The sequence below is a fragment of the Falco peregrinus genome, chromosome 5 (assembly GCF_023634155.1).
Source record: "Falco peregrinus isolate bFalPer1 chromosome 5, bFalPer1.pri, whole genome shotgun sequence".
Taxonomy (NCBI): domain Eukaryota; kingdom Metazoa; phylum Chordata; class Aves; order Falconiformes; family Falconidae; genus Falco; species Falco peregrinus.
Window position 1 is genome coordinate 63,789,742 of NC_073725.1, and position 15,146 is coordinate 63,804,887.

Sequence of the window (15,146 nt, forward strand, 5' to 3'; positions counted from 1 at the left end):
GCAGAGGCAGCTCACCTATACCACGGCAGCCTCCAGGTCTGAGCTGGTCATCAAAAATCTCCACCATCTGGTGTCTGACCAAAGAAGTCATCCTCTCAAGTATGTAACATGAGCTATGTGGGCACTCGGCAGGTTCTCCTATGGCCGTGGAAGTGCACTGCTGGACAGCACCCACCGCCTCTTACACCTTCCTAACTGGAGCCCAGAACAAGTTTGCCAGACACCAGTAAAAACCTGCCCTTGACCACAAGCACCTTCAGAGTGTCCTACCACCACGCACAGAAAAACCTCGGCTTCAGCATGCTACTACTATGTGCTTCCTGCTATTGCTCGTTTAGTTTGTTTTTCTGGCTGACTAGACTGAGCTCTTCAAGCTTGTAACCTCTTATTTACTGTCTGTTTGGCACTCAAACAGCTATTACAGAGATGTCTGAAGAGTTCTGCCAAAACAGAGCCAGGCACCCTTGCGTTACAGATTGCTTTTTGACTAGCAGATAACCAGTGATCATCCCATCTAACTTCAGCATCTACAACCGAGGACTAGGTAAAACAGTCTGACCGGTATACAAGCAAGACCAAAATGAGGAAGGAAAAAAAATTTTAAAAAAATTTAAAAAAATCACTGACACCATCGTTCTGAATGCATGCACCTCATAAAAGAAGTGACTGTTTTAAGAGCAGGCTTGTGCTTAGGATGCATCTCTCACTCCTAGTCCTTGGTTCATTCGGGAAGTTATTCCTTTACAAAGCATTTATTTAAAACGTTCCCACTAATGATAGCAGGCCTCTTGGATAAGAGGATAACAACAAACATACTGATGGAGAACACCATGAAGGTGCCCGAGTAACATACTACTACTTGCTGATATTTTGCATATGGATTGTTTAAAAGTCCAAGAAATCCTGATTTGCTGCACCCAGCTGTTCTGCAAAAATGGACAAGAAAGAAGTGTCAGCACAATCGCGTACTCCTTGTCTAGGATCTTCATTGCTGTTCTGCAAGAACAGAAAAACTCAAGTACAATGCAATGTACAGGGACATTAAAGAAGGAGCTTATTTAGATGAGACTCCAACACATGCTGCCATACCAGTATAAAACTGCCGGGGAAAAGCCCTGATCCATCTAAGCTTCTGAAGACATTAGCTGGTGCAGGGTGTTCATTTTCCACCAGTAAAATGAAGATTACTGAAAAAGAGGTGTACGAAGTGTTTTGCTTTAATAGCAATAGTTCTGTAGAAAAGTTTTTTTACAGAAGTCCCTTCCATATATAAGAAAATCATACCAAAATGTCTGACAAAGATAATGGTTTTCCCTATGGGTTATTTTAAGTGATAAACCTACTTATCTGGAGGTATCCACCACCATAACTCAGTTTATGGAGACTGGGGACATACTTCCTCAGAAGTTTTATCTGAGTTAGGATTTAGTGACCCAGTAATGTCACAGGGAAAATCTAGATTAGATTTGTCAAACAGCTATTTCAAGCCTAGAAGTAGAGCTCCAAACTGGGCTTAAAAATATCATCCCTCCTAGAAAATGAAAGGGAAAGCTTTACAAAGAAAGCTTTATTCTCTTCTTCAGCAAAAAAAGTGGAGCCAAAGCACAGAGCACTCCAGGTGCACTTGGGTTGGTAGAGTGGAAGATTATGAGTTCAAACTAAAAGAACACTGCACAGGAATACACAAGTTTTCATTCCCAGGTAGCTTAGCCCACGCAACAAGAACTTCAAGATTCCTAGTGTTGGGATACAGCATAACTGAAAGAAAAAAGATCTGTAATTTTGTATAAACAACCCAAAACTTAACCACAGGACAGAAGAAGTGAAGACAATTCTCAAGTTCTGCTTCATGCAAAACTCCAAGTCAGTGAAACAGGCCATAAAAGCTCTAATCTGTGGACAATCTTAAGCCAAAAAGGAGAGAACCCTGTCTCTTAAAAGCTAATGACATGCTAATTTTCTCACTCTTTTGGAAGATGAGAACCTGGAGCTGAAGTTCTCCAGGCTAGAATCAGGCTGAGCAGAGACTCAACTCTCAAAATCCTATGTCAGCAACAAGATACAGCAGCCAGCAGGTACCACCTCACCTGCTGGAGGCTCCCAGCCCAAAGGAGCTCCTGCAGACACCTGCGGCTGCACATTTACACTCTGAGTTGGGGGGTGGAAATTCCCTGGAAGGTTCCTGTCACACAGCTGCATGTGATATGCTCAGGAATGCAAAGCTTCACAGGTGACAATGCTCCTCGCTAGATTCTGAATTGCACTTGGAAAGCTGTAAGGCAATAATCATGTAAGTGGCCCCTACAAATGGCATAAAATAAAGTCCTACAAGACACACACTTTCCTGCTCTACTCAGTTTGTTCTTGTGTCTTTCGAGTAAGATTGAACGGTCTTTCCACTCCAAACTCAGTTTCAAATGTGGTGGCTTTTATTTTCTGATTACAGCGTGTTTCAAGGTTTCCCACCTTAAGGTCAAGTTTTTCAGAAAAGCAACATCCAGCAATGTGCAGGTTGCTGCGGCAGCTGAAGATGTAAGTGCAGGATGAGTTTTGGTAGGTTTATGATATACTCACTACACATCAAGCATCACAATGGATTCTAAGTGTTTGCTATCAGTTCTGTGCAAGTATTGGGGTGAGTTTTATAAAACATTCCTTTTTTATTTCACAGAATCCCAGAACGGTTTGGGTTGGAAGGGCCCTTAAAGCCCCCCCAGTCCCACCCCTGCCACGCGCAGGGCCCCCTTCCCCCAGCCCCGGTGGCTCCCAGCCCCATCCAGCCTGGCCTTGGGCACTGCCAGGGCTGGGGCACCCACAGCTGCTCTGGGCAAACCTGTACACCAATTAGCAGACCATGCCAACAGCTGTTAAGTGACTACTGCTGCAGAGGAAGTTCCAAGGCAAACAGGACATCCCAGAGACTAAGTGTTTCCCAGCCACCCTTTAGAGAGGATTTTCTCAAAGAAAAAAACCAGATAGAGCATCTCACGGTAAGGAAAACAGTCTTTGGACTCTCCCTTGCATCATAACACATTGATGGACACTTTGCAAACCAAAGTGTTCTTTTCTATTACAAAGGGACACATTCGGCTACCAAGAGAGTCAGAAGGTATGTATGTGTGACAGCAAGATTATTGTGAACATCCTGATTTAACTCTGGGTTTCTAGTCTCGGCAGTAATAATAAATGCTATTTGAAAATTAGGATGACAACTTTAGGCAGGTTGTAGCCCATGGTTTTTGAAAACTGTTTTATTAGTTACTAAGCTGTTATTTGCAGTGACAGCACTATGCCTCCACAGTGCCCACTGCCATCAGCCGTTCTGCACTTGTGCACATCGATGGGACCACGCTGAAATACTACATGTGTAAGGAAAAAGAAAATGAAAGCTATCAATTATTAGTTTGGGGGTTAAATAGGTTCAACTGACTTGAAGCAAGTTTTTGCTTCTGAATTACAGGCTGTTGAAAGTACCTCAAAATAACTACAAGTCCCACAAAAATTAATCTAGTTCAAATATGAAAGGATTAGGGAAAAAAGCCAAAACATTTCTGACCTGCATGAGAATGACAGAAATTACTCCTGTCTTTGTTACATACAAACACAACCATAGTGATTTTCCTGTATGATCTAAATGAAGTTAATGAAAATACATAACAGACAATGCAAACAGGAATTGATTAGTGGATACACACGTCCCTGTTACGAAAGGGGAAGACCTAACTTTAATGAGAAAAGATCCTGTAATCCCTTTTACATGGCACCAGCGATGCCCTTTAACCCTCTTCAGCAGGTTTAGTATTATACCTTGCAGGATGCGGGGGAATCAAATTAACAGTATTTCTTAAACCAGCAAGAGGCAGATGGTTGCAAGACACCACAAGACATCTTTCAAGAGGGAGAAAACTTGCAGACCAGGAAACGTCGCCTCTCCATGCACCTCTTCAAACCTGAAGCAGCAAATATTTTCTGTCTCTATGGAAGCTGGTTCTGTTTTGCCTATTATCTCCAAGAACACAGAGCCCCAAGAACACTTAGAACTGAATTCTGATGAAGCCTAGTGAATTCACAGAGAAGTTGAGGTCAACAAGGAAAACTGTAAAACATTTCCATGGTAAGAATTTACTGCATTACCAGCAAACAGATACTTGCAGCACAAGCAGCTACGTAACCTTTGCTGTCATCAGAAGAACAATAAGCAAACCCCCACATACAAATGCACAGAATCACTAGTGAGAGTTTCAGCTCGGCAAGTAAAGTTGCCCTTCAAGACACCCTAGTCTCCTTTGCTTTCACTAAGGCAACACATACAACCTGTCAAAACTCAGGTCTGAATATTAATATTTAATTGAGAGGAAACATACAGCAGCTATGGAAAAATCCTGGGTCTGAATACCATAGTTATGCTATTATCTAAACCACAACTCTGCATCTCCCCCAGAAAGTCAGGACTCCACAATGCCCAGTTTCCTCTGTTTCAGCTTCCCACAGCTTGCAGGCGTACAGCACAACAACGAGGTGGGCTTCTGCAGAGAAGTTCACAGAAAGCTGCTGCAGCTTTCGTGCGAGCTGCACGAGTCCACCATCCTCCAGCGGTGCAGAAGTAGCTCACAGGCACCTGGATACACGCAAAGTGAGTGAAGTACTCCCAGTCTGCTCATTTTAGCAATGCCTGCATTATTTCAGAGTTAAAGCACACCCTGGAGACCACAAGAGAAATCATCTAGCCAAAAGTGAAGTAAACTAGCTTCTTGCAGGTACATATACTTGGGTATAGTTTTCTAGTATGCGTATTTCAGAATGATACACAATAATCCATAAAATGTTAAATTTAATCACCCATTTAAATTGCAGTTGCAGCAGAGCCAGTAAGTGAGGTGACCATTCCCTCTGTTTACTGTCACAGATGAGTTACAGCTTGAAGCACCCATACACCCGTGCCAGCAGAAATACTTCCAGTGAAATACTTGTTGGACCAAGACCTAAAACACACAAGTAACTGCCTGCAACACAGGCACTTCAGAGATTGCCTTGTGCCTCATTCAGTGCACATATATGCAATCAATATAGTTAATCACCTTTGGAAAGCCATTAAGAAAGTGCACATACTCAGTGAAGACTTAATTGAAACTACTAAGTACCACAGGTGTGCTTAATCACTAGCCTAAAGAGCTAGGACCCCTTGCTTGCTCTCCTCAATTCCTTTTTACTAAAGCAGATGCAGCACACCTTCACCTATCACTGCAATCTCCAGTGGGGCACTACCTCTGAAAGAAGAGACCATGCCTTCCACGCTTACCACAGCATATGAACCACCTGAGTCTCCTCTTAACTCTACCGAAGCCTTACTATTATCAATTTAAAAGGAACCACCACCAGCTTTTAGAAAAAATAACAATGAAGCCTTAAAAGGGGAGATTCTTGGATATTAGCATAAGCTCCTGCAGTCTGCTCCAGTTATATTTTCCCCTTTCGCAGTCCATAATGCCTACAATTTACCAATACTAAGAGTTTTTAAATTATGGAGCTGTGACATACTTTTATTTCTAAAATGTAAACACCGATGAACTTTAATTATGGTACGGAACCTTAAGTAGATATTTTTCGTTCTCCACAGTGACATTTAAATATAAAACTTCAGGTCTAGCCATGCAAAAACCCAGCTCCATTTCAGCAGCTGCACACCACAACACTGTACTTCAGCGTATTAAACACACCTCTGCGAGTGCAAGCTATGGATTCCCCCGTGCCTCCCAGTGCAAAGCTGTTTTGGAGGTGGAAGGCACCACAGATTGTTGAGTGACCCAGTTCACTCTTGCTGAGCAGCTCCCCCAGGGAGAACCATCTGCTGTTGTCCTAATTTATTCCATTAGTCACAGCCCAATACAAATCGCATTAACTATAACAGGACAGCATTACTTATAGAACTCACCACACAGCTCATTCAGAAATAATCGTGTTATGGTCATCTGCTCTCCAGCTCCCCATATTAGATGACAAGCACTTCAGAACCTCTATTTGCAACTTGTGCACAACTTCTCCTAGAAAAAGGGCTAACCTACAAGACTAGCAATGGTAACCTTCCATGGTCATGCTGCAGGATTAAAAATTAAGTCCCAAAGTAGCATACATGGTATAAAGGTCCTGAACATACTGCAGTGACATCCGTACCTGGGAGAATATGGAAGAGAGAAACAAAACCCCAGGCAAAAAAAATTAACTTAAGCTGAACTTCTTTTAAAATAACTATCAAATTAAACTTAGTCACAGATGGAGTAACACCTAGATTTGTTTCACAACAGACGTGAAAAACACCAAAGCCTTGCCCGTTCAACAGAGCTTCAATGCTTGCTGTCAGCTTTGCACCGAGCACTGCAGAACAGGGAGCAGCAGATACTCCAGATGCCAGTGCTCCCTTTTCAGCATGCACCCCACATCTTCCCAAAGCACCAAGTCTGTCCTGCTGAGCGTAGAACTGAAAAATGTGACAGGATTGCGTGGTCTGTTCATGTCTATTTTACAATCTTCATGAGTTAAGCAGTACTTTTAAATCTAATTTAGAAGTGTAGTTTTACAACGGACATTAAGTACTACAAACAGCAGACCTGCCTCTTCACCTGCGACTAGCGGCTGAGAACTGAACAGCACTGAAACACAAGGGGCCTGTTACGATCCCAACACACAATCTGGCATCTTGCTCATGTCTCTAGTGGGGTGAGAGCAGGTCAACTATGAGATGCACAAGCACAGCCCAAATCAAACCTTCCAGTCAATCTAGATTACATTCTGTTCAGTTTTACCCAAAGCTATATGTGCCTTTAAAGATCTAGTCACTAAATGCACTAAAATGATTTGTGATAAGCTGAACAAAGCAGCAGCCAACAAAGCCGGCAAGAAAAATAAAGATCTTCTGACAAGACAGTAGATCTGTACCAAACTGAAGAGATTAAAAGTCTTTGAGAAAGTCAGTAGGTACGTAGCAAACTGTATCTACTATCTGTTAAGGAGAGCCAAAACAGAGTTAAACAGAAAGGGGCTACACAAAGTGGTTTCACTTCATAGGGAGCTGCACAAGTATGCTTTTACTCTCCATAGTAATGGATAACAAGGTTTCAGGTAAGAGACTTAATACCAGAATATCTGCTGAATACTACAGAAGACAGCTCAACTGAAACTGAGCTCTAAAGCTTGAGTTTGTTAATACGGCAGTGTAAAATACAACAACCAGAGCCAGGAACTGTGACATAATCGTGTACCAGCCCAACATCTAACAAAGAGCTCCTCTTCAGCTGCCACCGCAGTTAGCAATCTATTCAGAATAAAATACTAACATTAAAACTGATTACCAAAAGATGTGATATAACATTACAGATTGAGCTGCAGCACAAAGAGCCAGCAAAACAGTTTGCTGTACTGTAACTATAATGCTAGAAAGGCAGCATCCTCTAATACCCACAGAATCGGCATGAAATGTTCTGCTCTGGTATTTTTGCTCACTCAAGTCTGTGCACCCCAGCAATGGCATTTCCATGTAGTGAGAGTAGGAAAATAAATTTCTAAAATTAAAGCTAGTCACAAATTCATTAATTCAGTGTCAAGAGTTAATGATCCTGCAGCAAGCAGAAGTGGAATGACCTGTCACACTCTCCTCAGCCACAATTTCCATCTCCTGCTGAAGGTGAACTTACGGTTTATTACGAGTCAGAAGAAAATGCCTAAGGAAACTCATCTGCAAAAACTTCTGCATTTTGATGGAGAGCCTACCGATTTTTTCCGGCTCATCTGGACCTGTTCCAGCAATACAGCTGCTCTCTAGTCCATATGTTGGATCCACCTTCCCAGAGGCTCGTGCTGCTTCCTGCACCTTCTTTACATGAGCTTCAACAAGCTCCAGTGGTACCTCCTCTCTGACTCGAGAAAATTCCTCTGTTAAAATTTACACAGAAAACGTTACATTATGAGGATTTCATGGCAAATCAAAAGTTACAATTTTCTCCTGTCAATGTGCAGGTAAATCTCGTGACAAAGTGAATTCTCAAATATATAAGTTCCTTCTTTTCACATTAGGTAGTTAATTTTCTCTTTTGAATGTGGTAGGAAAGGTTCTCTTGCCAGTTATATAAAATTGTCTTTTGTGTGGGAAAATAAGGAAAAAAGTGAAAGGAACTATTTCATCAAGTTTCTTAAAGGACACATAACTACAGCAGATAATTTTGGACAAGTAAAACCAGAAAACTGAAAGTTCAGCATTGTGCATTTACCCATAGCTAAACTACTGACAGTGGTCACAGTAACACCAACTATGAGGTGGCACCTGCAAGTACTATCAATAGTCGGTGAGCACAGAAGGGAAATGCAAGCCATCTTTAGACATTCAGTGACCTTTAAGAGCTACTTTAACTCTGCTTCGGTAACAACAGAACACAAGACCCGGTATCAGTAGACCTGTTTTCTACACAACTGTAAACTTGTTTTTTACCACTTACTGCTCATCCTTAAACTCTAGAAACAGTCCACTTTAAGACCAGACTAACAGAGAGCAAAGTTGTAGAGACCAGGTGAAAAAAATTGCCGGGGCCAACTCATACCTAACGCAGCCTTTGCTGCGGCTGATGCCACCCGGGGATCCACCACCGATGCCAGGAAAGCCACAGTACTCATCACTGGATTGCCGGACTGGCTGAAGGGCACGGGCTGGTACGCCAGCGGGCCCAGGGACGCGTCGGAGTTCTCCAAATAGGGGTCTTCGATGGGAAGTCTCAGAAAATGGAGAATGCACTCATCTTGGGTACGGCTCCCAACGTGCTCTGAGACTTTGTTCCAGTCATCTTTGTACATCTCCAGAGCCTGCAAAAGACAAAAATCATTGTATATATGTCAACTGCTCTGGGGAACACACCCACCCACCCTTATTTCATGCAAAAATACTTTCAATACTAGTTATTTTGGTGATGGAACAATAAATTGGGATCAGACAACTATTTAAAATCATATTTTTCCTGGAAGCAAAATTATTCTGCATAATAAATATGAACACCTCACTAGGACATCAGTTAAATTTAAGCTGCAGGGATCATCACGAGTTTTATGCTGTTACTCTACCAAAAAGTATTGTCAAAAGATTTGGGATTTACTAATAATATTTGCATAGTCAGTGTTTCCCCATTTTGCTTCCACATGAAAAGCTTTACGGAGGAATAAGTTTGCTTATCTCACCAAGTCTCACCTATTGTTCTAATTCCCATAAGTACTCCCCCTGAGGGCACTCGTGTGTTCTCTCACTTCTGTCTGAACGCACTAGGCTCTCTGGGGCAGGAGCAAGATTTATTTCAAACATACATACTAGTCATGACTGTGAAGTCCAGTCTTTACATCCAACAGATGTTATGAAAATCTAACAGCATCAAACCAAGATACCAGAGGAAATAAAGAAAATGTATTCTACATTACGAAGCCAGACGAGAGCAGTTCTCTAGCAAGAGTTAACCAGTCTGATTTCTGTTATGCTTTCAGGTTAACAAATCTTTATTACGTAGAGATAAGCCACCCGATAAAAACTTCCAAATTAAATCAAAGATTTTGTAATGCAGAATTTCAGACGCTTTTAAAGCTACTTAACAACGAGCTACTGAAGTCCCTGCATTAGTTGTTGAAAAAATAACAAATTAGTACTGTAAAAGCCCAAAGTGGTAGCCTAATACATATTATCCTGTAACAAGTGGGTTTTTTTCATGAAAACTGTTTTAGTTATTTGAGCATTTGGAAAGCATAAAGCATTCCCCTCAACCATTAACTTTCACATCACTGAGATGATTCATGGTCCAGTCACTCAGAAAAAACCAAAAAGCCATTTGAACTCTGGACAAAATACATTAAACTTGAAAATGAAAATGGGATCTGCAACTCACAGGTGCAACAGAATTCTTCTGGAAATATTTAATACCAGAGGTCTGAGCAAGGCTGGTAAACACCATTCTGTTTGAGTTGCAGACCCCGCTTTCGTTTTTAAGTTTAACACATTTGGCTAAGAAGTCAAGCTGGGTTTTTTGTTTGTTTGTTTGTTGTTGGTTTTTTGGTTGTTGTTTTTTTTTTTTACTTACACTGTACTTACCCCACACATACATAAGGGCAACTAACAACCTTTTGCATTGCTTCACAGCAAGCGAGCAAGCATTTCAGCAGTAACTGGTGGAGGGGGAAGCACAGAGTTTGAAGGAGGCTGCTTGGAGGATCCCTACGTGGATTGGCCATCAGTCAGGCTGCCTTGGACTTGAAGGCACCCGTCTGCAGGTATAATATATTTCAGAACACACAGAAATCCTCCTCCTCCTTAACTAAGTACTCATGACAACGAGCTTCCCTAACTAAGCAGTATGCCCATTTAAGCATGTCTGCTAAGAACAGAGGAAGTTAATGGCTCTCCAACACCCGCAGTCTTTCCCTTCACGTAACACGCAAGACTGACTTAACCTTCCACATGCTCAACAGCAAGATGCTGGGCTGTATGTCGGACATCATGAGCAGGTCACATCCAGTGTGCCCGAGCAGTCACACAAGTACCCAAGTTACTATGCTAGATGTTTCAGCAGTTATCAGTGACAAGCAGAAGACAAACTGACGCACCAGCCTCAAGTGTTGAGTTCCCTGACCTGGGACGGGACATTTCCACAAAACAAGTTACTATACATACGACAGTTGCACACTCAGAAGACAAGCGCCTGCAGAAAGCAGTCAACTCCACCACTACGAAAGTAATTTGTTAAAAAAAATCCAGGAGTTTCCAAACATACTGTTTTCTTCACAGCAGTTCTAGAGGAAAAGTGTTTCAGTGTTTTTGCAGCTAAAACATAAGCTATGAGAATTCTTCAAAGGCAAAGCAGTCCACCTGAACAGGACCCTTGGGCATGTCACAGATGCTGAAGATCAGCTGGGGAAACATGGAAATTGAGTAGCATTTTTGAAGATGTGGAAGCAAACTAACTGAAAGGACAGATGAATTAAATCCAAAGGCATTAGAAATCCAACAGGCACTGCACAAATTTGAGAAAAAAAGAGCAAGCTGCCTGCAGCAGATGGAGCTTTTTAGCCCCCTGATCCAAAAGTGATTTAGGCTTTACCTGCCTGAAGTTTTAAGTTTTTCTCATAGCTAGGGCTCGCTGCTTAAACTGGCTGGGGAGGAGGGAAACACCCCTAGTTTATCTTCTGAAGGCCACTGGTTCCCTGCTCCTTCCCTTCTCTTAAAACCCTGGGTGCAAGACTAGCTGGGCGAGCAGCAGATGCCAGGAACGCCGTGCTCCAGCAGCACGTAGCTGGATGGGAAGCATACCACAGGAATCGCTGAAGATCATGAGCTGGACAGCAGGAAAGGTTCTGAAAGAATCATTTGGTTTGGGAACAAACCAAGGACAGACTACATCGGGCTGCCTGGCCCGTACCACAGGAATTAACGGCCCCTAACTGCTTCTGAACCGCTCTCCTGACCTCTGTCTGATCTTGCCCAAATCTTTAAAGAAATCAGAAACCAATTAGTTCACTAGGTCATATTCACGGGGAAACATTTATTCAGTGTTCAACCTTTGTTTCACTTTCCCTAATTTAATCTCTGTGCCCTAAGTTATCATTGCCTATCCATTTTTAATCACACTAGCATATTAGATGAGCTCTGCTTTTCACAGCCATGCAGGGTTTTTTTGCTCATTCTCCTTCACTGCTAGTTATTCTCCTGCTAGACGAGCTAGCTCTCACAATAGTTGTCCTTAAAATAAATAGCTGAAAATGCACTTAACTATGCAAGAATAGAACTCTGTGGAGATACGGAGCCGCAGTGTGGCAGGGAAAATGATTCTGGAAGGGAAACAGTATTTCCTCCCCCCAATTTATTCAGTCAACAGGCGGAAGGACAGTAATTATTTTAGCTAAGATTTATTCTTTGTAACTTAACTGCATATATATTTGCTCAAAGCTACCCTGAGGATTTAAATGGACTGAGCTGGCTTGTTACAGCTGAATTACTTACACTTGAACTGATATACTCTTTACTGATTTATTCATAGGTTAAAATCACAAAGAACAAAAACATTATTAATTTAAACTCACATTAAATAAAATTGTAATCTCAAGGCTTAAGACTTGATTTATTTTTTAAAATGAAGACTGTCACCTGCGTTTCATTAGGCTACTACTTGCTATATATGACCATAAGCTACAAATATACAAAAGAATTAATTTTAAATACAAATACTAGGAAGCGAAGAAGTCAGCATATCAAGCTATTAGTCTTGTTTCTCCATACAAGAACGCCATGAAGGACATCTTAGCTGTTTTCACCTACAGGCAAAATTTTTCCAAGTGCCAATAGAGAAGTATCAGCTCAACAGTGCGTATCAACCTAAGGCAAAAACTCCCAGAACTATTTTGGCTGTTTCACGCACACGCTTCCCTATCTGTGATGGCTGAAGCAAAGTATGCTGCTGATTAGGCACTTTGGCCAGCTCAGAAACCACACACAGAAGCCGAGTATTGTTCAGCGCTGTCAAGCACTGTCAAGATCCATTGTCCATGCTTTTCCTTATGAAATTAACTTTTCAATGGGTTTACTGACACATGTAAAGACAAAAAAGCCAGAACAATCACGCAATTGCAGTCTGCTTTAAGCTCTCTCCAAGTAAAACCAAACAAAATACCAGTTCCAAAACTAGAATTCTTATACCAGAACCCTGAATTGCACAAAAGGAAAAAAATAAAAATTAACCACCCAACCTCTACACCAAGAAAACACTCCTGTAAAAGAAAGCTAGGCAGATGATAATTTCTTTACAGGAACTGGCAGCACATTAATTATTTCAGACCACTGAGATTTTTCTTCTGACAAAGCACTATGAAATACAATGCTGCCCTGATATCAGTGTGGAAGACTAGAACATAATTCTGCAGTGCATCTCATGCGATGGTTTTCATCCTAGACTGGAACTCCAAGAGACCTGACAATTACCGTGCGGTTCAAGAGCAGCAGATGAAGCAATCTGGGGACAAAAACCTGATCGCGTGTGCTAGCAGTTCTTTGAGCTCATTTTTACAGTACCTGGTTTGAGTCATCTCATGTCTATTTCTTGTAAACTTCCAGAAAAAGCTTAAAGAATACACCAAGTGCAGCTATAGGGCAAAAAGAACGAGTAGGTGTATGGATTAAAGTGCTACCAAATAAAGAGCTTCTCAGAGCCCTTCTTAGTGGCAGGAGACAGTAAACTGTTTCTTAACAATTTAAACTTCAAAAACTAGTTGCTTCCCTAACATGCTATAGCATAGCCAGGAACCTGTAAAGATTATCAGAATTTCGAAGTACGTATCTCAGTGGCAGGTAAACCATCACCTGAAGGGCATTCATAGTATTCGTAACTCCTCTTTAATGAAAAGCCCCCTCTGCACTGCAAGATCTGAACTTGAGTTTATGCAACAGTTCTTAAATAATTTCTAGCTTGCAGGTACAAGTTAGATAGAACTGAACCTTAAAGCACATGAAGCTCCTCTATTACACAGATGTTCCTGCCATCTCTTTTGAGTAGTAACATAGCCATGATGGTCAAAGAAACCAAAGGTTTAAGGGTGAGCTTTAACCTTTTACCAATTTAAAACCCATAACCCACAACAGACAAGCATCCTTGTATATAGATAGCAGCCACTCTCCTCCTCCAGCCACATCAGTTCAGTCCCAAGAGATTGCTTCCCACTACAAACTTCTTTGCTATTCCAGTTTCTGTAAAAGCATGTGTATGTCATCTAACTCCCCTTCAAAAACAATTATTAACCTACATGTAGATTTTCAAAGCATGTAACACCCTGCATGTTTTGGTTTCCTATCCGCCTTTGGTTTTGCCCTCATGAACTTACTTCTAATAGCAGCAATGTCTCTTGTTCTGTCCATTCTCTTCCAGCACTTGCACCTTTACTCTACAAAAGACAGGGGTGGGGTGGGAAAAAAAAACAACAGACATGAAATACAGGTCCTTTCACACAGAACTTTTCAGAAGAAAACATTAAGAAGGCGAAGAATCTGTTATTTAATCCACCCAAACGTGTATTTTTCACAACCTTCCTACTACAGCTAACCAATCCCTGGTTATCTCTCACAGTGGTTCAGTTCACACAATTTACTCACGTAGCTAAGGTACACAGGTGAGTACATTCCTGCAGTCTCTGTGGAGGCTGGGGGTTACAGATCCCACCTTCCCAACATGCCTAGGAGAACCTGTAACTCCTCTTTTATTCCAAGCTAAAGCAAAGTGATTTGGTACCCTTTTTCCCTGGTTATCTTTGCTTGCACAAACAGCAAAGAGGATTTTCCTAAATATAAAAACCCCAAGGAGTGCTGATGGTATTCTGGTCAGCTTGACTTTGGCCAGTAAAATTAAGCCAAGAAGAGAGCAGTTTACACAAAGCATCCTACATTTCAAAGGACAGCAGCAACCAACAGACACAACAGAGTACCTAACCCCCTCACCAGGTGCCATACCACTGAAGGAGGCTGCTGTCCCTTGAGGAGACAGTATTACTCCATCCAGGCACACCTGGGATTCTCTCAGCTTAAAGGGCACCTTTTTCAAGAGAACAGGGCTTATGTCACCATAACTTTAGTCCCCATCAAGCCTCTGCTTCCAAGGCAGACAGACTGGACTGTGTGAGGTGCATGCTGCTCTAAAAAAAGTTTGTCTGTCTAAAAGTTCATCTGTAACTTAATAAAAAAAATAATAAATCTTTACAAGTGAGATGAGCTATCTGAAAAGACAAGAGTAATCACAGGAAGATAATCTGCATATTTAGCAATCACTTGCTCCAAGGATTGCTGCTTCCAGATCTATAGCTCATGGTTAACTCCTGAGATTTTCTAAATGCTACAAAGCTCTTGGTGAAAATTTCCCCTTCCATGATTATGACACCCTAATCCATTTCGTGCCTAATAAAGATAAAAAGCTTGTCACCTGCTTATGGCAGAACATTATCTAGATTGGATGTATCTGTGCAAGACGACAGCAAAATGAAAAGCATATTTAGGATTAGTAAATCTATCCTAACTCAAGATGCATTTCAAACAGATCATTAACCCAAACAGAACATTAATCAAAGTGAGTCATCCAGCAGCTGATCAGTTC

General features: G+C 41.6%; 1 protein-coding gene across 1 annotated transcript in view; it reads right to left on the minus strand.

Annotated features, from left to right (window-relative positions):
- The window catches only part of SMARCC1 (SWI/SNF related, matrix associated, actin dependent regulator of chromatin subfamily c member 1), a 90,698-nt gene that overhangs the window by 31,013 nt on the left and 44,539 nt on the right, over positions 1-15,146 (minus strand). Inside the window, exons 19-21 of the mRNA XM_055803680.1 lie at positions 13,888-13,947; positions 8,589-8,847; positions 7,765-7,926 (exon numbers count right to left, since the gene is read on the minus strand). Coding sequence (XP_055659655.1) covers positions 7,765-7,926; positions 8,589-8,847; positions 13,888-13,947 — 481 coding nt within the window. The remainder of the gene's footprint in view (positions 1-7,764; positions 7,927-8,588; positions 8,848-13,887; positions 13,948-15,146) is intronic.